The sequence below is a fragment of the Phascolarctos cinereus genome, unplaced genomic scaffold (assembly GCF_003287225.1).
Source record: "Phascolarctos cinereus isolate Bilbo 61053 unplaced genomic scaffold, phaCin_HiC Scaffold_5;HRSCAF=322, whole genome shotgun sequence".
In the NCBI taxonomy this organism is placed as follows: domain Eukaryota; kingdom Metazoa; phylum Chordata; class Mammalia; order Diprotodontia; family Phascolarctidae; genus Phascolarctos; species Phascolarctos cinereus.
The window spans coordinates 313,287,372-313,309,201 of NW_027555958.1; the positions used below are offsets into that span (position 1 = coordinate 313,287,372).

Below are 21,830 nucleotides of genomic sequence, written 5' to 3' on the forward strand. Positions count from 1 at the left end.
TCACCAGGGTGAGGAGAGTCACTTCAATCTCATTATCAGTGATGCGTCCAGTTAAAACTGGACTTAAAAGTCAGGGCTTTGGGGGGGGCAGGGCTAAGCTCTAAATAACCAAGATATTGGTAATTAATAATTGTTTTTCATAGTATATTGCCCCGCAAATACTAGGTGTTTAATAAATATTTGTTGGCTTCAATATAAAATGTTAAATGAAATAAAACTTTCTGGCCTACTTGTGTCTAAAAGGCAGAGTCTATTCCACCTCTTCTCCCCCAGCTCCCTCCCCGCCCCCCCCACGTGATTTCCCGTGATTTCCCGAGATTTCCCATAACTCTTCGGTTCTCCTCCCCTACAGCTAGTTTCATTTCTCTCTCCTCTGGAGCCATCCTGAAACTATTTTCTTCCTTGAAGGCATCTGGAGAGGATCTCAATGGCTGAGCTGCAGCCCCTAGTCAATAACCTGACCTGCTTCATCTGCCTGGAAATCTTCCAGCAGCCTGTCGCTATCCCCTGCGGTCACACCTTTTGCTCGCCCTGCCTGGATAAGGCCTGGGCCAGCAAGGGTTCCTACTTGTACTGCCCCCCAATGCCGAGTACTCTTCCTGGAGAGGCCACGGCTGAGGAAGAACACGATGCTGTGCACACTGGTGGAGCAGCTGCAGCAAGTGAAGAGCCGCTGGGATTGGGGGCAGCCCCACAGTGCGTCCCAAGATGGCGAGCCCTTGGACCTGCCGTCGGCGAAGGATGAAGCGGCAGGAATCGTGGCCTGTGACCACTGCTTCCAGGCTCCTGCGGCCAAGACGTGCTTTACCTGCATGGCATCCTTCTGCCAGGAGCACCTGCGTCCCCACCTGAACAACCCCACGTTTCACGGCCACGAGCTTCAGGCGCCCGTCGGGGACCTGGCCAGTCGCAAGTGCCCTGAGCACAGCCGCTTACGGGAATTCTTTTGCTCTCAGCACGGCGTCTGCATCTGTTGCATCTGCCTGGTGGAGCACAAGACCTGCTCCCCGGTGGCCCTGGACGTGGCCACGACCGAGCTGAAGGTGGGCAGAGGGGGAGCGGGGAGAGGCACGGTGGGGGAAGTCCTGGGCTCCATGTAAGCCTGAGCCTGGGCTCTAGCCTCAGGCCCTTGCGGGAAGCCCGGTTTAGCTTCAATTTCCCTGTGCCAGGATTAGTTTCTCTCCCCTGGGGTTTCGGGCTTTCAAGGGGAAGAACCTGTAGTTGAGCCAAGAAACAGATAGGCGGCTTGTGCATGTGGGCGAGAGAGGCTGAAGCATCTCGGAGACCCTGGGCTGGGCAAAGGTTGTTTGGGTTCCTTTTCTGTGTGAGCGTGTTGATTTCTTGGTCTGCAGAAAGAGGCGAAGTAATCCTGTCCCGTGCCCAGACTTGTTAGGAGGAAAAGCGACAGTCAACGTGAGAGGGCTTGCTTGAAGAGTAGTTTTTTTGGGGTTCAAGCCCTGCTTCCTATATGGTGGCCGTGTGACCCTGGGCAAGTCACAGTGCCCCAGGTAACTTATAGAGTTCGTGCTGTTTTGCTTTGATCGAGGGAGATTCCTTCCCCAGAATTCTCTCAGAGAGGTGCTGGGTGTGATGGGGGTAGGGCCCAAGCCAAGATCTTCGCCCTTTGCCCCAAAAGGGAATCTGACTCACAGGCCCCAGACCCTCATCTCCCTTTGAAAGCCTTAGGCTCCCTTTTGTCTACAGGCTACAGAAAGGCCTTCTCTGGTCTCAAACTGTTCCTTATCGACTTCCTTTATCTCCTTTTGAAAGTCCTAGCCCCACCTTGATTTTGTGCAGATGCCTTTCAAACTTCTGCCTTCCTGTTCCCTCCATTATCTATTCCCATTGTCTATTCAATCTCTCTGACCTCCCCAATTAGAATTCTTACCTAGACCCTTTCCCCAACCCCCTCCTCTGGCCACCCAAAGTCACTTTAGTATTTAAGATCCACCTTGGCCCTCATTCAGATGCTGAGAATCTCAAGCCCACAAGGCTGAGAACCTCTCATGCCCGCTCGTCTTTACGGGCATCACCCAGCTGAGAATCTCAGGCCCACAAGGCTGAGAACCTGTCATGCCCGCCTGTCCTTATGGGCGTCACCTAGCTGAGAATCTCTCGTGCCCCAAAGGCTGAGAACCTCTCATGCCCGCCTGTCCTTATGGGCGTCACCTGGCCTCTGTGATTTATCACTAATAAACCTTTCCTCTGGCTGAAGAAGATTTGAGTTGAATTCATTCAGCAGGGCCCGGTACCGCGGTCTTGGGGTCCCAGCACCCCATAACCCCTAGACCTCTTCTGGTGGATCCTGAGGTCTCTTCCTATCTGTGAGACAGTATTGCTAAACCTGGGAAATCGAAGGTCCCGAAATTATTTAAAAAAGTATGGTGGGGGAGTGACGAGAAGGTCTCCTCTCAGTTTCCTTGAGACCCTGATAGAAGTGACTGCCCTAAAATCATGAAGCTGAGATAAGAGGGTCATAGATCTTAGCAGATCAGGACCTGAGGTCAAAGTGACTTGACCAGGGTGACCAAGTAGTAAATGTTTGAGGAGACATTTGAACCCAGATCCTCTTACTTCGAAGCCAAGGCTCTTTCTCCTGTGGCTTTCAATTTTCTCACTTGTAAAATGAGGGGGTTAGCTTAGGTGATCTCTAAGGCTCCTTCCAGCTCTAAATCCTATGATACAGGGTCCATCAGCCCTACTGTGAATCTCTCTGTCTGTCTCTCTGTTTCTGCCTCTCTGTCTCACACTTTGTTTCTGTCTCACTGTCTCTTTGTCTATCTCTCTGTCTCTCTGTGTCTCTGTTTCTCTACCAGGCCAAAAAATGCCTTAAAACTTCTCTTTTTTTTTTTTACATGATCTGTTGTATCTTTCGGTAAAAATGTATGCTCCTTGACAGCAGGAACTCTTTGTTGTTGTTGTTTTTCTTTGTATGTGAATCTCCTAGGATGTATATATAGTAGTAGGATCTAATAAATTCTTGAATTGAAGGTGATTAGGTCTTTGAAGCCCAAGGCATTTTTGCAAACATTCTTTGAGCCTTATGAACTCTAGTCATCATCTTCCCTCCCTTTTTCCTTTTCAAAAATATTTTACTCTTTTAACAAATTCATTTTTAAAATTTTTAGTTCTCAAATCTCTTCCTCCTTCCAGCCTCTCTGAAACCCATTGAGAAGGCAAACAACGATACCTATTATACTTGTGAAGTCATGCAAAGCATACCTTTTTCTTTTTAATGATGAAAATTGGTTCCTCCACACACATTCCTTCTTCCTTAATCTCAATCTTCTTGGGGTTTTGAGGAGGTTTTTGGTGGCCGCATTTAAAAAAAATAACATTTGATTTTTCTCCCAGTTGTACGTAAAGATAGTTTTTAACATTTGTTGTTTTGGGTTTTTTTGAGTTCCTAATTTTGTCTCTTCCTTCGTCACCTCCCTCTTCCCTGAGTTGGTAAGCAATTTGATGTAGGTTATACACGTTCAGTCCTGCAAAACATATTACAAAATTAGTCATGTTGTGAAAGAAGACACAGACCCAAAGGGGGAAAAAAACCCACGAAAAATACAGAAAAGTGAAAAATAGTAAGCTTGCATCTGCATTTAGAATCAATCAGTTCTTTCTCTGCAGGTGAATAACATTTTTCATCATGAGTCCTTTGGAATTGTCTTGAATCATTGTATTGCTGAGAATAGCCAAGTCATTCACAGCTGATCATTGTACAGTATTGCTGTTACTGTGTACGATGTTCTCCTGGTTCTGCTCAATTAACTTTGCATCAGTTTGTACAAGTCTTAATAGGTTTTTCTGAAATCAGCCTGCTCATCATTCCTTACAGCACAGTAATATTCCATTATACTCATATACCACAGCGTATGCAGCCATTTCCCAATTGATGGGCCTCCCCTCGATTTCCAATTCTTTGCCACTACAAAAAGTGGTTGCATTTTAAAATTTTGAATTCCAAATTCTCTCCCTTCCTTTCTTCCTTCCCCTCTCCTTGAGAAGGCAGATGATTTGATGTAGATTAGACATATGTAGGTCATGCTACCAAAGAAAACACAGACAAAAAAAATAATCTGTAAAATAAAGGAGATTAGATGTTCTCTAAAGTTGCTTCCAGCTCTAATATTCTAATTGTGATATGTCCAAGGTAGTAGCAGACCACCTCTGTGTCCAACATTCTGTCTTCTCTAGTCCCTGACCACATACATGGCTTCTGAGTTCCCTTCTAGCTCTGTGGTTCTGTGATTGCCTATTTGGGGCTGAGGCTTTACCCAAGAGACAGGTTTTTTTGGTTAATCTAATAGGGCACCATCCTATAATTTGGGCTTTAAACAGTACACTTCTCAGTGACCTGTGTTTTCTGAGTAACTCTATCTCCCTACTGTTATCATGTCAAATTTGGCTTTAAGGTCTGGCTCTGGATTTTGGACTGAGTTAAGGGGGTTGACATTGCCAGTCAAACAGGGGAAATGGAAGTTATTTCCTGGGTGCCTAAGAGATCATATGGAACCATATTGTCAAAAGGCTGACCTCTTCTCCCATCCCCATTTTTATGTCTACAATCTGAATTAGGAATCAAGTTTTCCATGAACTTGGTATGTGACCTTGGACAAGTCATAGTAAGAATATGAGAGCTGCAAGTAACCTTAGATATCTTGGAGTTGGAGGAATCTTAACCTTTTTTTGTATATAGCCCATGTACATGCCTGTGTACCCCTTCTCAGAATAATGCTTTTTAATGCATAAAATAAAATATAATACATGGGATCATTAAAGAAACCAATTATAGAGAAATATAGTTACCAGACTATTAAAAGAACAAGTTCACAGACCCTAAGTTAAAAACACCTAATAGTCTAAATTTCCCCATTTTGCGAGGGAGCCTACCAAGACCTAGAAAATTGAAATGACCTGTCCAACATACTCTGAGTATGTTTCATGCATAAAATTACAGAGGTAATCCATACCTATATCAGAAGATTGGGAGATGAAAATAAGTCACTTGAAATGAGAGATGAATTCTTTTTAAAATTAAATTTTTTGCGATTTTTAAAAAAATTATTAATTTTTTATTTCCAAATTTAGAAAAAACAACTAAAATGATCATTTCCATATAAGTAGAAGAACAGAAAAAGAGGATTGGCATGGAAAATTAGTTCTTTACAAATGCATAGTGTTTGGGATACAGCAAGGGGACTGGCAGCTTCTGGGAGCATCATGGGGGTTGGGCTGAGGACCACTGCCAGTCAATCACTTGAATTTCTCTCACCCCTGTTGTTTTTAATTGCAGTCCAAGTTGAAGCAGAAGCTGACAACCGTATATGATCACATCAATGAGGTTTCAAGTGCCTTGAGAGATGCAAAGTCGAAACAACGTGCAGTCCAGGTGAATAGGTAACAACTTTACCAGTCATCCAGACTTAGATGACTTAGCTCCCTGACTCCCAGCTGTCCCATTTTAATGGAGATATTGACAAATTGGGGACATGCCCAGCAGCTCCCATCCAGGATTAGAGAGACCCATGCCTGAAACCTTCTGACTCTAAATTGAAGATTAAAATTTTCAAATATTTGGAGGTCTACCATGGGGAAGATGGATTAGACTGATTCTGTTTAGAGAGGGGGGCAGAACTAGTGGTTAGAAGAGGCATAATTCAGCTTACTGTCATTCCAGTCCACTACTAAGAACTTTGCACCAATTAAAGTCATCTGTCAATGTAACTGGTTGCTTTGTGAAGCATTAACTTCCCCATCCCTGGGTATGTTCCAAAAAAGCCCCCAAAGACCAATTTTTGGAGACTGTTATAGAGTGGGGAAGGTCGGATTAGATGACATCTAAGGTCCTTTTGAACCCAAAGATTCTATGCTTCTCTAGGTTTTACAAGTCATTCTAACCCTCCTTGAGAGCTAAGAATCAAAGTTGAGCTTAGAAATCCTAGTTACATGCCAAATAGGGAATCATTTCAATCACTGATGTAAAAGGTAACCTTGGACCCAGTTCCCCCTCTGACTGCTAAGTAGATAAATTGACAAATTGCGGGGCATGCCCAAAGGTTCACAGGATTAGAGGGACCCATACCTGAAGCAGTGATTAGAGTCTTCAAATATTTGGAAGTTTACCATGGGGAAGATGGATTCAATTGATTCCCTTTGCAATCAGAGGGCAGATGTAGCCCTTTGCTTATGTTAGGTTATCTAGCACTACTCTGGTGAAATGGCTGTGATGGGATAGGGAGAAAGCTCTGTAGAAGCACTAGGACTGTTCCATCTTATTTTAAGTCATTCAAAATCAAAATCTTTCTTTGGATCCCTTAGGAAACAGCAGCTAGAAAGATGGACTTGTTGAAACATGAATATGAAGAAATGAAAGTCCTCATTGAATCAGAGGAGAAGAGTGCTCTGAGGAAGCTGAAAGAGGAAGAAAAGAGAGTTTTAGAGAAATATGACCATCAGGTCCTGCTCAAGAAAAAGGGGGAAATTGAGTCTATGAAAGAAGACATTGAACTTTTGCTCATGAAAAGTGATGAAATTGCCTTTTTGGAGGTGAGTCCTCATTTAGTCAGTCTACAAGGGCTGTATTAAATAGAAACAGTGAACTATTTCCCCTGATTCCCCCCTTTCAGGAGTATCACTGTTATTGTTCTGGACCTCTAATTTCATCAGAGTAGGGAACTCCCGATGTGGAAATACACAATGTAGTATTTAATTAATTAAATTAATAATTTAACTGAAGAGAGTTACACTGAGAAGTATGTGTTAGGGGAAGGCCAGCTCTCTGGACATTTTCTTTTATGTGTTGTCTTTTCCCATTGTAATATAAACTCCTCAAGGAATTTACTGTCTTTTTTCTTGTATTTGTATTCCCAGCCATAGTGCCTGGCATTAAATGCCTATTTCCTTGTTGTACCTCACTGCCTCCCTAGCCATTATAGGGTGCTAAAAGTATATGAGAGCACTGAACCTGCTCTTCAAAAAAAAAAGTTTTGCTGATGCATCTTGTCTTTGTGCCATTATCATTTCAATACCCCCTCCATTTCTCCAGATTGAACCCTCTCTTGTGACAAAGAAAAACCAGTTAGTAAATGGACCTATTATGAGCAGCTGGGAGGTGCCATAGTGCATAGATTCTACGTGTGGAATCAGGGAGACTCATCTTCCTGAATTCAAATCTGGCATCAGATACTTACTAGCTTTGTGACCCAGGGCAAGTCACTTGGCCCTGTTTGAAAGATGCAGCTCTTATTTATTTATGTTTTTAAATTGGATCACTTACTGTCTTGGTAGTGTTGCACAGTGGAAAGGTGAGTGAAGCTAGGGAAGTAGGAGGATGTCCTGGGTTCAAGTCCAAGCTCACCTCTCTGACTTGAGGCAAGTCACATAACTTCTTTGGGCCTCAGTTTCCTTATCTGTAGAGTGATAGGGTTGGACTAGATGGTCTCTGAGGTACCTTCAACTCTAAATCATATGTTCCCAAAGTGGGTGATACCACCTCCTGGGGGGTGCTAGAATGATCCAGGGGGTTAGTAATAGCCTTGGGTGCAGTTGGGGGACATTTAATAAAAATAAGGGGACAGTGGAAGCATGAGGAAAGAAGAGAAGAATATTTTGAAAAACCATTCATACTCATTTCATCTGTTGTGTAACAGAGTTAAAGTCTTAGTGAATACATTATTTTCCTAATAAACACACAAAATACAAGCTATAACTGATCAGTGGTCAAGTCTGCTGACAGGTCTTAACAAGCAAGTGTTGGCAGGTGAGTGTGTGGTGCATTGTGGGGAAGTCCAGCAAGCAATGGCAGAAATATGTAAATATAAGGACTTGTTTACAATACTATACAGTTATATGATGCAATATTATGTCATCAAAATTTCAATGCAGGAAAAACCCACACATTTACAATAAATTATTGAATTTAAGGTGCATCATTTAAAAAAAATTTAATTTTTTTTGAAATGACACAAATTTCAAAAAACCATTGAATGGTTAAAGAAAGTAGATTTCCAGGGGCAGCTAGATGGTGCAGTGGAGAGAGCACCAGCCCTGAAGTCAGGAGGACCTGAGTTCAAATCCGGCCTCAGACCAAACACTTGACACTGTGTGACCCTGGGTAAGTCACTTAACCCCAATTGCCTAAAAGCAAAAAAAAGAAAAAGAAAGAAAAAAAAAAGAAAGTAGATTTCCAGGGGAGCACTGAGTAATTTCTTCTTTGAAAAGGGGTGGGAGGCCAAATAAATTTGGGAACCTCTGCTCTAAATCTATAAATCTATGATTGTCTATGAGGTCAGCTAGGTGGTTCAGTGGATAAAGCACTAAGCCGTGAAGACTCATCCTCCTGAGTTCAAATTTGGCCTCAGATGCAAGCTGTGTCAGTTCCTCATCTGTATGATTCATCTAGGAATCAGGAGACTCATCTTCCTGAGTTCAAATCTTGCCTAAGAAATTTACTAGCTATGTGACCTAGGCAAGTCACTTAACCCTGTTTGCCTCAGTTTCCTCACCTGTAAAACAAGCTGGAGAAGGAAATGACAAACCACTCCAGTATCTTTGCGAAGAAAAGCCCAAATGTGTCAGGAAGAAGCAGACATGACTGAAAAACGACACACAATCATACCTAATACAGTGACTGGCCTTGCTAATGCATGCAACATTCTATCCTAATGGTGTTCTGCCTCTCACTCTGCTGGGAGGAGGTAAGTATATTGTCTCTTCTACCTGACCAGGTGGTACAGCAGATAGAACTCTGGGACATAGAATCAGAAACCCTGAATTCAAATACAGCTTCACATACATCCTAGCTGTGTGACCCTGGGAAATTCACTTAACCACTTTCTACCTCAGTTTCCTCACCTGTACAATGGTAATTATAATGGCACCTACCTCAGGATTGTTGTGAGGATAAAATGAGATAATGTTTTGAAAGCCCATTGCAAACCTTAAAGGAGTATCTAAGTGCTAGCTATTATAATATATATTATTATTATTTTTCAGTTACTTAGAGTTCTACTTCCTTTTAATTTTCTCTCCGTTTGTATTGTTGTAGGCATGTGCATGTGTTGCTCCTGATTTTACTCCTTTCATTCATCATCAGGTCATACAAAACTCCCTGTGTTGCCTTTGATTCACACTTATCATTTCTTACTGCACAACACTGTTCCATTGCATTCCTGTAGCCTTTCTCCAATGAGTACTTATTTTTGCTTTCAGTTCTTTGCTATCAGAGAAAAGGCTGCCATGAACATTTTGTACATGTTGACCCTTTATTTCCGACTTTGAATTTCTTGGGCTTATTGCCCAAGGGTCTCTGGGTCAAAGGGTTACAGCTCCACCAACAGCATGTTAGTATACTTGTCCTCCCACAGCCCCTCCAATACTGAATCTTTTTTTTTAATCATTTTCTCCAATTTGCTTGACATGAGATAAAGCCTCAGAGTTGTTTTAACTTGACTTTTTCTTACTATTTAGTGATTTGGAACATATTGTCAAGTGGTTACTTAGAGTCTGCAGTTTTTCTTTTAAAAACTTTCTAGCCTTTGACCACTGGTCTATTAAGGAGAAAGGCTCTTGATATTATACGTCTCTGTCCAAATCCTTTGATTTGGAATGTTATTGAATAGTCAGAAATGAGGACTGTGAGGAGTTCAGAGACATATGGGAAAATCTGCATGAAGATGATGTGGCTGGAGGACTCTCCTCCCTTTTCAGTATCTGCCTGGTTTGTCCTCATCCTCATCTACCATCCTTCCCATGTGGCTCAGTGATAGAACTTTACTAGGGAGCAGCAAATGAAGGTCCTTCCCACCTCCACCCACATGCCCTTCTGCCTTAGTTTAGATGTCGTTTCATTTGATCCTTGTAATTATGGCGAGGACGACCCACAGACTGATTTGTCCCAGGCCTTACACTTCCCTAGCATGGAATTCAGTTCCGTACTCCCCACACCCTAGCAAACGCCCTGCCTAAACTCAGCCAAACGTTTCCTTTCAGTTTTTCTAGGAGTTGGGGAGAAGTGGAGGGTCTCCCACAGTGGTGCACTTTCACCTGGTTTCCCCTTGTGGCCAAGGCATACATGTGCATGAAGGTTTGATTATGTGAGAGATAGTGTGGTACAATGAAAAGAGAGCTGACCCCAAAGCCAGGAAGATGTGGATTCAGGTTCTGCCTCAGACTCATACTGGTTAAGTGACTTTGCAGGGCTCTAGGCAACTCTAAGCCTATAAGATGCAAAGCAGGTGCTGATCTGCGTTGGTAGAGGTCTTTCTTTAAGTAGGAGTTCCCTATACCGTGAAATCCCAGGCTGAGTCCCTGTCTCAGGTTCAGGGTGTCACCTGTGACATGGCAAAGCTACCTAGACCTGAAAGGATGAACTCTGGGATACTGGGCAAGTTGCTTTAGCACCTTTGGTCCAATTCAATTCAAGAAACATTTGGTCAGGGTTATGGCTACCAAAATGACAGTGCTTGCTCTCAGTGAGTTGGTTGTCTGTTGGGTGGGGGGAGGAAGATATATGTACAAAAAAAGTGTAATTGGAGGTTATCTGAGGAAGGAGACGACTGACAATGGAGGGATCAGGGAAGCTTTCATGGCAACTGAACTGAGCTTTGAAGGAAGTCGAGGATGCTGAGAGGAGAGTGGAGGAGGGAGTGCATTTAAAAAAGATATATTTTATTGCTGTTCTTTTACATCTATGTTCCTTCCCACTGACAGCCTCCCTTGTAACTAATCAGAATATTGAGCAAAATACAATGGCCACATCAGAATATACTTCCCGTATTGCACACCTCTGGTCCAGTAACTCCTGGAGGAAAGATGAAACTCATACTTCACCCACAGCCCTCAGAGGTCATTTTTGGTCACTACTTTGATCTGCCTTTTGGAATCTTACTAAGTGCCCTCCTCTCCCTTTCCATTGTTCTCCTGGTCCTACTTATTTCATTAGGCTTCTCTTTAAGGATTGGTCATTTCATACAGCCCATTCATAATTCACTTCATTTGTACATGACATTTTACTCATTCCCCAGCTATTGAATATCCACTTTGTTTCTGCTATAATAAAGAAGTGTTGCTCCAAACTTTTTTCTATACCTGGAATCTTTGGAGGGAATGCATCACAAGCATGAGAGCTAGTCATTTGTAAAAACATGGAGGAAGCAGGAGATGAAATGTGGAGGTCAGGAACAGCTATACTTGAACACAAAGAGTTATTATTAATGGAGTAGAATAGTTTGAGATAAGGCTGGAAAGGTAGGTTGGAGCCAGATTATTTAGGACTTTCAAAGGCAGGCTAGGGAGTTTATAAGCAATGGGTAGCCACTGAAGGGTTTTGAACAGGGAAGTAATATGGTCAGGCCTATGCCACTGGGAGATTATTTTGGCAGCTATATGAAGGGTGATTTGGAGAGAGGAATGATTGAAAACTAAGCAACCTATTAAGAAGCCATTATAAAAGTCCTGCTAAAGTCTTGGGGAGGGAGGAGGGAAGAGAGAGGGGAAATTTTTAACTCAAAATCTTATAAAAGTGAATGTTAAACTAAATATAAATAAATAATCAGAAAAAAATGCTTTGAGAGAGAACTTGTAAACTCGAAGGGCAGATTGAAGCTTTTTTTTTTTTCACTTAAAAAGTTGATTGATTGATAGCCTGGCTTCATATCAATTATGGCCTACCCAGCCTCAACTGTTTGTGACTAGGCAAAAGAGATGTGTTTAACCTGTTAAGATATTAGAAGACACCCTATTTTCCAGAGCTAAGGCCCAGCAAGCACATCTTGCCCCAGCTTGATGTAACAACAATCCTTTGTGCTCACCCTCTGACAAAATCACATAATTATTGTATTGCTTTGACTAGCACCAGGTGTTCTCTGAGCTCAGACAAGCACCAGAAAAGCTTGGACAAGTACTGGTGGTAAAGCCCAGCTATGAATTAAGCTTGTCACATTGTTGCTCTTAACTCTCATAGTCTGGGCTACAGCTCAGTGCAGAGCCATGGGTAGAAGTATTGCGATCTGCCTTGATTCCTGAAAAAATAAAATAAAATCTTGATAAGAAGTGATGAGGGACTGAAGTGATGTGGCTGTGCAGAGGAGAGAGGATGCATATGAGAGATTGTGGAGGGCTTGGTGACTTGCATATCGGGTAGGGGGCAAGGAGAGGCGCGCAGCAAACATGACTTCTAGGTTACAAAACTTCATGGCCTGCAGGGAGCCTTTGCGTATCCCTCATTTTCAGAAGAGAAAACATGTCCAGAAATGTTCAGTGAGGGGGCTGGGCTAGGTGGTCCTTAATCAAAGTCCCTTTTGTGATTCTGTGAACTTTTCCTGGGCTAACTACCTGCCTTGTTTTAGAAAGCCTCGAAACTTGTCACCAAAGCTGTGAATGTACCAGAGAATGAATTAAATCTAGAGATGATCCACAGCGTTTTTCAAAAAGCCTTCTCCCTTAAAGAGATTTTAAAGGATATAATAAACAACCCTCAAGAGAAGAAAACAGACGAGGCAACTATCTCAGGTAATTACCTTTTAAAAAAATTTTTGATCTTAAACACCAAATCCAAGTGAGATTTCCATATTCATAATAGAACAGAAAAATATTTATCCATTTAACTGCAGACTTTTATTATATGTAACTTATTTTTCTTTTTAAATATATAATAAATTCACTATGTAACTTTTAAAGCTGTTTTATCTGTGGCTTTTTCTGGCCTTCTGTTTTCTGCATTGAAAAAAAATGTTTAATGATTCTTTTGTTCCTTTTTTTTTTTGGTACCCTATCTGTATTCCCTTCTTCTTTCTAATCCTTATTGGGGACAAAAAAAAGAAAAGTCCTTGTGACATTGATATATGGTCAAGCAAATCAAATTCTCACATTGACTGTGTCTGAAAATGTATGTCTTACACTTCATCCTGAGTTCCTTATTTTTCTTTCAGCAGGTAGGTAACATGCTTCCTTATCAGTCTTCTGGAACCATAATTGATTATTGCATTGATCAGAGTCCCTAAGTTTTTCTTTATATTAATGTTGTTATTGTAAAAAATGTTCTCTTAGTTCCGCCCTCTTCACTCTGCTTCAGTTTATATGAATCTTTCAAAGTTTTTCTGACCTATCCCTGTCATCATTCCTTAATAGCCCCAAAATCAATAGTCATTATGTTTGGGACAAAAATTCTATTCTGGATGGTAGGGTGGTGGTAATTGGGGGATTATGGTGAGTAGTTTAGGAGAAGTGAAATGTCTTCTCCATATTGGACAAGTTGAGGAAAGAAATGAGTTGATACCTATTCAAAACTCTTCTGTCTTCCATTGTCTCTGCATGCTATTTAAAGCCAACAGCCAGATTCCACTCTACTTTTCTACCCTTATTACACATTGTTCCCTTTCTCATATTCTGCATGAAGAACTGGCCTTCTCTCAACTCTCTTCCTTTGCATAGACTGTACCCCATGTCTGCAATATATTTTCTCATCTCCATCTCTTAGAATCCCTATCTTCCTTCAAAGCTCAGTTGAAATATCTTCTACATCTTCTGTATTAGTCCCTTCTTAATTAACATTCCCCTTCCTCTCTCCTCAATTACCTTGTATTTTAAAGAATCACAGAATTTTTGAGCTGGAGTACCCTTGGTGGCTGTCTAGACCAACCCATACATTAAAAAATCCTCTGAGGAAAATTAAAATTAATACTACTTTGATTCTATAATGTTTTGATTTTATATTGTAATTGGATCTATATCTGCCTAAAATTACCTTCCCATGTCCTTGAGTTGTGGTTTGAGTTAAAGTTATGATTTAAAGAAAAGTTGTTTTCTCTGATACAGGTAGCCCCTAGGATACTTCCATGACATCTGTTTGTTATATTCAAGCCCCACAAGTTAACTTGGCACCATCCTGCAAAGATATGTCTTCAGTCCTTGGATGTCCTTGTGCAATTAGGGGAGTTTTTCTCTTTTCCAAGGAGACTGCAAATAGTTTTGATTCCCTAGCAAAGATTGCAAGATGCAGATGGGTCCCATTGAACAATGAACACTCCTTAGTTGTCAAAGAGGGGCAGTGATTAGCCTCATGTGAATGGCAACCCACCTTTTTCAGTTTAGCCAATTGTAATGCTCCTGTCTCAGCCCTACAACCTCTCACTTCTTCTCTATGCCTATCAAAACCTTTTCTTTGTTGCGTATCATAAAGAGGTCTCCTCCTTCTCACTGAGGTTGCCAGTCAGACCCACTTTCTTAACAGTTGTATGCATCCCTATTCATAAACTGATTTTGCTCTGAGCTAGGTCCCTCAGCCTACCTTTATTATTTTTATTTGCCACACCCTACTATAAAATACCCAACAAGTTGTCAGCTAATCTTTACTTGAAGACCTCCAACGAGGGGACAGCCCATGAGCTCTCAAGGTAGCCCATTCCACTCTTGGACAGCTCTAATTATTGTGAAGTTTCTCTTTGCAGTTTCCAACCATTACTTCTGATGCTTCCCTCTAAGGCCAAACAGAGCAAGTCTAATCCCAGCGAGGTGGTGCAGTGGCTAGAGTGCCCAGCCTGGAGTCAGGAAGACTCATCTCCCCAAGTTTAAATCAGGCCTCAGACGCTTCCTGGCTCTGTGATCCTGGGCAAGTCACTTAACCCTGTTTGTCTCAGTTTCCTCATCTGTAAAATAAGCTGAAGGAGGAAATGACAAACCACTTTAGCATCTTTTCCAAGAAAACCCCCAAATGAGATGGACAAGACTGAACAAGAACAAAAGTGACAGCCCTTCAGATGCTGGAAGACAGCTATCATGTTCTCCCTGAGTCTTCTCCATACTAAATATTACCAATACCCTGAACTGATCCTCCTAAGAAATGGATTCAAGGCCCTGCATTATCCTGGTTCCTCTCCTCTGGACTCTCTCCAGCTTACCAATGTTCTTCTTAAACTGTGGCAACAAGAACTGAACACAGTATTCCAGATGAGGTATGACTAGGGAATTGCACAGTGGCCCTATTATGTCCTTATTCCTAGAAACCATTCTCCTAATACAGCCCAGGATTATATTAGGTTTTGGGGGGGGTTTTTTGTCTCCCACATCAATCCTACTGCTGACTCATATTAAGCTTCTGATCCACTGAAATCCCCAGATCTTTTTAAGAATAACTGCTGTTGGGGCAGCTAGGTTGCTGAGTGGATAGAGCTCTGGCCTTGGAGTCAGAAGGACCTGAGTTCAAATCCAGCCTCAGACATTTGACACTGTGTGATCCTGGGTAAGTCACTTAACCCCAATTGGCTCACCAAAAAAAAGCAGAAGAAAAAAAGAATAACTGCTGTTTAACTATGCCTCTCCCATCTTGAATTGTGAAGTTAATTTATTTTTTGATCCAAGTCTCAGTTGAATTTCATCTTATCAGATTCAGCCCAATATTCTAGGCAGTCCAGATGGTTTTTTTTAGCCCAGATGTATTTGAATCCCAATTCTATCATTCACTATCTTAGTGATTCCACCTAGCTCTGTATTATCTTTGTGTAAAGTTTCATGAGGATTCTATGTTGTCATTTGGTCATTTTTCAGTCCTGTCTGAGTCTGTGACCCCATTTGGGGTTTTCTTGGCAAAGATACTGGAGTGGTTTGCCATTTCCTTCTCCAGCTCATTTTATAGATGAGGAAACCAAGACTAACAGCATTAAGTGACTTGTCCAGGGTCACACAGTTACTATTTGTCTGAGGCCAGATTTGAACTCAGGTCTTCTTGACTCCAGGTATAGTGTTCTATCCACTCTGCTACACAGCTTCCCATGGTACCTACCATTTGTGCCCACATTAATCTCCAGAAGCAAATATTATCATCTGTTTCAGCAAGTCTTGGGAGGCTCAGGTCTTCAATATATATCTTGGTAGAACAATAACCCTCTATTTTCTTGTTACCAGGTGGATAAGTAGCTGCTTAAGACCCCTAAGCAGGGATTCACCTACTGTTACTACAATTAGTATTATTTATCACTTCTTCTATGATCCTTACTAAATATCTCATCTGGTAGCTTTGGTGGCTCTACTCTACCATCTTATACAGGACTAATTGCAGGGAATCACTACCTTCTATTACTCTCTGATTCTCCCTCAATCTTTTACTTATTTACATTGTATAGACTTTATTTCTGCCTATATGTTTGCATTGTCTTCCACCTGATAGAGTATCAGCTCCACAGAGAACAAGCCAAGCACAGTTTCACTAATGTATCTGTATCCTTGGTGCCAGGTGAATAAGAAGTGCTTGATGGTTAATTGATAGCCCCGCTCCTGATCTCTCTTCTGGATTCAGCTGGGCGGTTTTCATTATCATTTGGTTGTTTATTTCTTTTTTATAAAACAGACTTTGCCACCACCCGGTCATCTCCTGGCAGAAGCTGGCTGATTAGTTTGGGGCCACTTAAATCAACTTTAAGGGAATTTTACATTTGATCCAAGTCATAACTTCTCTATGTTGTGATCTGTCAGCACCTCCTAGCCATATCATTTTGCTCATTAGCCTTGCCACTAAAAAGTTGGTGTAGGCCAGAAAAGAAGAAACTCCAGATTGGTCTGCTAACTACCTTCTTCACTGAAATTATACTTGATTGGGTGGAGAGGCCATTGGAAAGTGTTGACCAAAATGAAGTGTTTAAATCGTCCATTAATTTCAAATATCCAAATTCTCCCTATTCCCCCAGTGTGTCTCAATTAACTTGTTAAGCATTTATTAGGCTTCTGCTCATATTCGAGGCATGTGCTAGACGTTCAGGGGGATTACGAGGACAGACAAGTATAGGCACAATCATTCTATGGCTTAGAGTCTAGTACAGACAACTGGTATATAAAACAGGTTGGCTTAAGTGCACAAGAGTGGTGCAGACATGCTCAATAAGCATTTATTAAGCATCAGCTGTGTGCCAGGCACTGTGCTAAGTGCTGAGTATATAAACAAAGGCAAAAAACAGTTCAGGGAGCTCAGAGTTTAATGGGAACCAACACGCAAACAACTATGAACAAAGCAGACGTGCAAGATAAACTGGAGAGAATCATCAGAGGGAAGGCACTAGCGTGAAGTCATGGCACTGGTAGAACCAAGGAGGCCAAGAGATGAGGTCTGTCTTGGGGGAAATCAGTGAAGACTTGTAGAAGCATAGAACTTTAGAGCTGAAAGGGATCTCAGAGAGCTAGCTCCAGCTTTGTGGGGGAGGTGCATTTGTGTTGGGTCTTAGGGGATGGGCAAGATTTCAGTTGTCACAGATGTGGGAGAAGAGTATGATAGGTATGGTAAATGTTGTGAGTACAAGTACAGAGGTAAGAAATGATGGGATGTTTCTAGGAGATAACAGGTAGTTTGGCTGGGCTGGAGAGAATCTTGTTAAATGAGACTAGGAAAAAGCAGACTGAGAATAGATGGGGTTAGGGGTAGGGCTTTGCGTTGGGTTGGGGAGTTTGCAGAGTGGCTGATGTGTTTGTTTGAAGCTCAGTTGTGTGTACTGATCCCAATCTCTGTTGGAATAGTTGATTCTGGAAAACCTTCGTCTTTCTTTGGACCAACATATCCCAACAGAGATTATCAGATGCCCAGTAAGTAGCTCCTCATAAGGCTATGCCTATGATGATGCTTTTTGCTGAAGAAAAGCTTGTTGGTAGATGTTCATGTCTCTGTTTTCATCTCTCAGAAGGCGACAAACCAGAGCCCAAGCTGCAAGGGCAGCAGCAGGAGAAAAGTGGGGTTACAGATGAGAGTAAGTAAATATGGAAGAACAAAAAGCAATTGGGTTTTTGTTTGTTTGTTTTGCCATCTCTACCCAGTAGACAGCCACTGAGGAAGCTAAAAAGATTTTGCCTTGACCATTAGATGCTGGGTAATCATGCAGTTCAACCCTCTAATTTTACAAGCAAGGAAACAAGGCCAGAGAAATTTAGTATCTTGTCTGAGGACATAGGTAGTAAGTAGCAGAGTGGCTGTTCTAACCCAGGTCCTCCAATGACCTTTTATTTAAACTTTAGTTTGATATGCTTTCATGTTTGGATTCTGATGTCTTTTGTTCTTACATGACAGTAATTTCTGGAAATATCCTTCCCTTTTCTTTCCCCAACCCTTCAAAATTGAACCCTCCCTTGTAACAAAAACAGGCAAAAACACCCAAGAGGTGACTGCATGTGATAAGATATATAAGATTCTTTCCTAGTAGATCTCTGTCTCTTTGCTGAGAAGAAGATAAGAATGTCACTTTCTCCTGAAGTATTTGAGAGTTTGGTGGGGATATCTGTAGACCAAAGAAAAATTTGGGAAGAGGTAGGGTGGGGGGGGTCAAAGAAAAGGAAATAAAATAGGGTCACTGAAAGATTTTTTTAAAAGAAAAGTGAACTCTATATAATAGAAATCTGCAAATTCATGTACAGTTCTCTTTTCTTTTCTAGTACCTCTCAACCTCTTTTTTTCACTTGACCATCCCCAGAGAAGCCTTTCTCCTCACCAGCTGCTCCTCCAGCTTCCGGTGCCAAGACCCTGCTGGACAGTGTGGAGAAGATGAAGAACTCCCCAAGCCCACCAGCCCTCACAGACCCAGCTGGAGTAGCAAGTGCTGGGGTGCCTTCCCCACTGAAGCCAGGCAGACCACCCATTGCCACAGGACATTTTTTATTTTCAGACATTATTTTCTCTGAAATGTTTGACCTTTAATTCCTTTAGATGAATGTTGTTATGTATGTAATTCTATAAAATAATCTTAGTGTAGTTAGTTTGATATGACATTAAATCTGTTAACTAATTTAAGTGCTGTCATTATTTCTTATTATGAAGACGTCTGAGTGTGAATTGTTGAGGAGCTGCTAAGATTTTATATACATTTTGTAACTACATTGAATGGAATTTCTTTTTCTGTCTCCTGCTGAGTTTTGTCACTAACTTAAAGAGAAAATGGGCTTTGTAAATATCCTGAAATTTTCTGAACTTGTAAATTTCTTTGATTAACATTTTCATTGAAGCTATTATATTATCTGCAAATAGAGGTGATTGTGCCTCTTCTTTGCTTGAGCTGATTCCTTCCATTTCTTTGTCTTTTTTTTTTCACCCTGGTAATGGCCAGCATTTCTAGAACTATATCAAATAGTACTGGTGACAATGGCCATCTTTTCATTGCTCTTGATCTTATTGAAAGACTTTTTTTTGGTACTTAATAGTATTTTTTTTCCAGTTACATGTAAAGATAATTTTCAACATTCATTTTTGTAAGATTATTTTTTTTCCTTTTTGGTGAGGTGATCGGGGTTAAGTGACTTGCCCAGGATCACACAGCTAGTAAGTGTCAAGTGTCTCAGGCCAGATTTAAACTCAGGTCCTCTTGACTCCAAGGACAGAGCTCTATCTTTTGTAAGATTTTGAGTTCCAAATTTTTCTCCTCTATCCCTTGCTCCCCCCACCCAAGACAGCAAGCAATCAGATATAGTTTATATATATACAATCATGTTAAACATATTTCCACGTTAGTCATGTTCTTTCTCTAGACGTGGACAGCATTTTCCATCACGCGTCTTTTGGAGTTGTCTTGGATCACTGTATTGCTGACAAGAGCTAAGTCATTCATAGGTGATCATTACACAATGTTGCTTTTACTGTGCACAACGTTCTCCTGGTTCTGCCTACCTCACTCAGCATCAGTTCATGTAAGTCTTTCCAGGTTTTTCTGAAGTCTGCCTGCTCATCATTTCTTATAGAGCAATAGTGTTCCATTACATTCATATACCACATCTTGTTCAGCCATTCTCCAATTGATGGGCATCCCCACAATTTCCAATTCTTTGCCACCACAAAAAGAGTTGCTATAAATATTTTTGTATATGTGAGTCCTTTCCCTTTTTTATAATCTCTTTGGCATACAGACCCAGTGCTATTGCTGGATCAAAGGATATGCAGAGTTTGATTGCCCTTTGAGCATAGTTCCAAATTACTCTCCAGAATAGTTGAATCAGTTCATAACTCCACCAACAATGCATTAGTGTTCCAATTTTCCCATACCTCCAACATTTATCACTTTCCCTTTCTGCTATATTAGCTATATTAGGCGTGAGGTGGTACCTCTGAGTTGCTTTACTTTACGTTTCTCTAATATAATGCTTTGTGGAGTGGTCATCTGTTCTAGTTGCCTCCAAACACAGGCAGCATATTTTTTTCTGACCTATCCCTGCCCATGCTGAGAAGTTGCAAGTTTGTTCACCCGTGATTGTGTGGATTTTATTGGCAGGTCTTTCCTAGTGTCTGTTGGTTTCTACCAGACTTTCTCTTTAGTTTTAGGGTAGAAGTAGTCACTTTCTGTAATTTCCCATTGGATTTCTTGATCTTTAGTCAGTCTGGTATGAACTGTAGGTTTTGGCTGGACTCAGTTTGGGGGAGCTAAGGTTTCTGCCTCTGATCAGACAGCCGTCTTGGCCAGAAGTTAACCAGAAAGTATTTAAAAGAGAAAGGAAAAGCTGTGATGACTAATTGGATGTGAGGAGGAGAGTGGGATAAGTTAAAGATGACCCATACTTGGGCGAGTTGAAGGATAATGAAGTAATTGGCAAAAGGGGAGTCAAAAGAAGAAATGTGGTGGTGGTGGTGGTGATAAGTTCAGTGTCAGACTAGCAGTTTCTGCATCTGTACAATGAGCTGAAGAAGGAAATGGCAAATCACTCCCATATCTTCGCCAAGAAAATTCCAAATGGGGTAACAAAGTCAGACACACCTGAAATAACTAAACAACAATAAGCAGGTCTTGACCTGAAGTCTGTAAATTCATTTTAAGAAGATAATTTGATAACTATATTTAATATAATTGCTTCTCTTTCTAATCCTATGTATTTTATATGTATATGCATTTATAAACACGATATTAAGAAGGGGTTCATAGGCTTCACCATACTGCCACAGGGACACAGGCACCCATGACATATAGGTTTAGACAATGAATTTGAGATGCTGGCAGAACACCTGGGTGTTTTTCAATAGTTTATTGGAAATGTAGTACTGGAGGTATAGAGTTGGGAACCATCAGTATAAAGGAGATAATGGAAGGACAATCTGAACATGGAAACCAGCTCATGCCTATGCAGCATAGCAGCTGAGAGGTAAGAGGACACTGCTGGGATTGTGTTGGGTAAGAGGAAAGGAAACCAGCCTGGAGTTGAAATCTTTCTGAGTTGGACAAGAACTTTCTGGGTTATGAAAAGAAAACATTTGTGTGCACGCATGCATTTGTGTGTGTGTGTGTGTGTGTGTGTGTGTGTGTGTGTGTGTGTGTGTTGTTGAAGTCATATGGTAAAAAGAATAGGAGTACAAGAAGAATGGAGGAAAGCCATTTCCATGCTACAAGTATGAATGGAAGTATGGTGATTAGGAGGCAGAGGCTGTGCTAAGGAATATAGCCCTGCCACAGCCACAACACAGTCTGGGCCAAGTGTTTGCCAAGTAGGGCAGAGGACATCATTGCTTTTTCAGTGCTATCTCAAACACAATTCATGCTGTCCTTGGACCCAACCCCTAGATTAGAGATTTTTGACCTTTTTATGTCATGGATCACTTTGACCATCTGGGGAAGCCCACGGACCCTTTTTGGAATCATGTTTTTAAATGCAGAAACCAATTATGCCAATACACAGTAGCAAAAAATTCAAGCAAGAAGTTTAGCCACCCCAAGTTAAAAACTCTTGCTCCAGAGCAATTCTATTCTATCTCAAGATTTCTAACTGTTTCATAAGACATAGTCCTATTTTTCTGGTGGCTAAGAATCAGAAATTTAGGGGATGCTCATCAATTGAAGATTGGCTAAAAAAGCTGTGGTATATGATTGTAATGGAATATTATTGTG

At 41.3% G+C, this 21,830-nt stretch overlaps 1 protein-coding gene across 1 annotated transcript; it reads left to right on the forward strand.

Annotated features, from left to right (window-relative positions):
• Window positions 1-347: 347 nt before the first annotated feature.
• LOC110212109 (E3 ubiquitin/ISG15 ligase TRIM25-like) lies at window positions 348-18,760 on the forward strand. Its single transcript, XM_020991967.1, is given in 7 exon segments — window positions 348-577; window positions 579-1,043; window positions 5,294-5,389; window positions 6,319-6,546; window positions 12,348-12,510; window positions 17,661-17,726; window positions 18,444-18,760. Coding segments are annotated over 7 exon segments (1,392 nt in total). The 5' UTR covers window positions 348-427; the 3' UTR covers window positions 18,668-18,760.
• The last annotated feature ends 3,070 nt before the right edge of the window (window positions 18,761-21,830 follow it).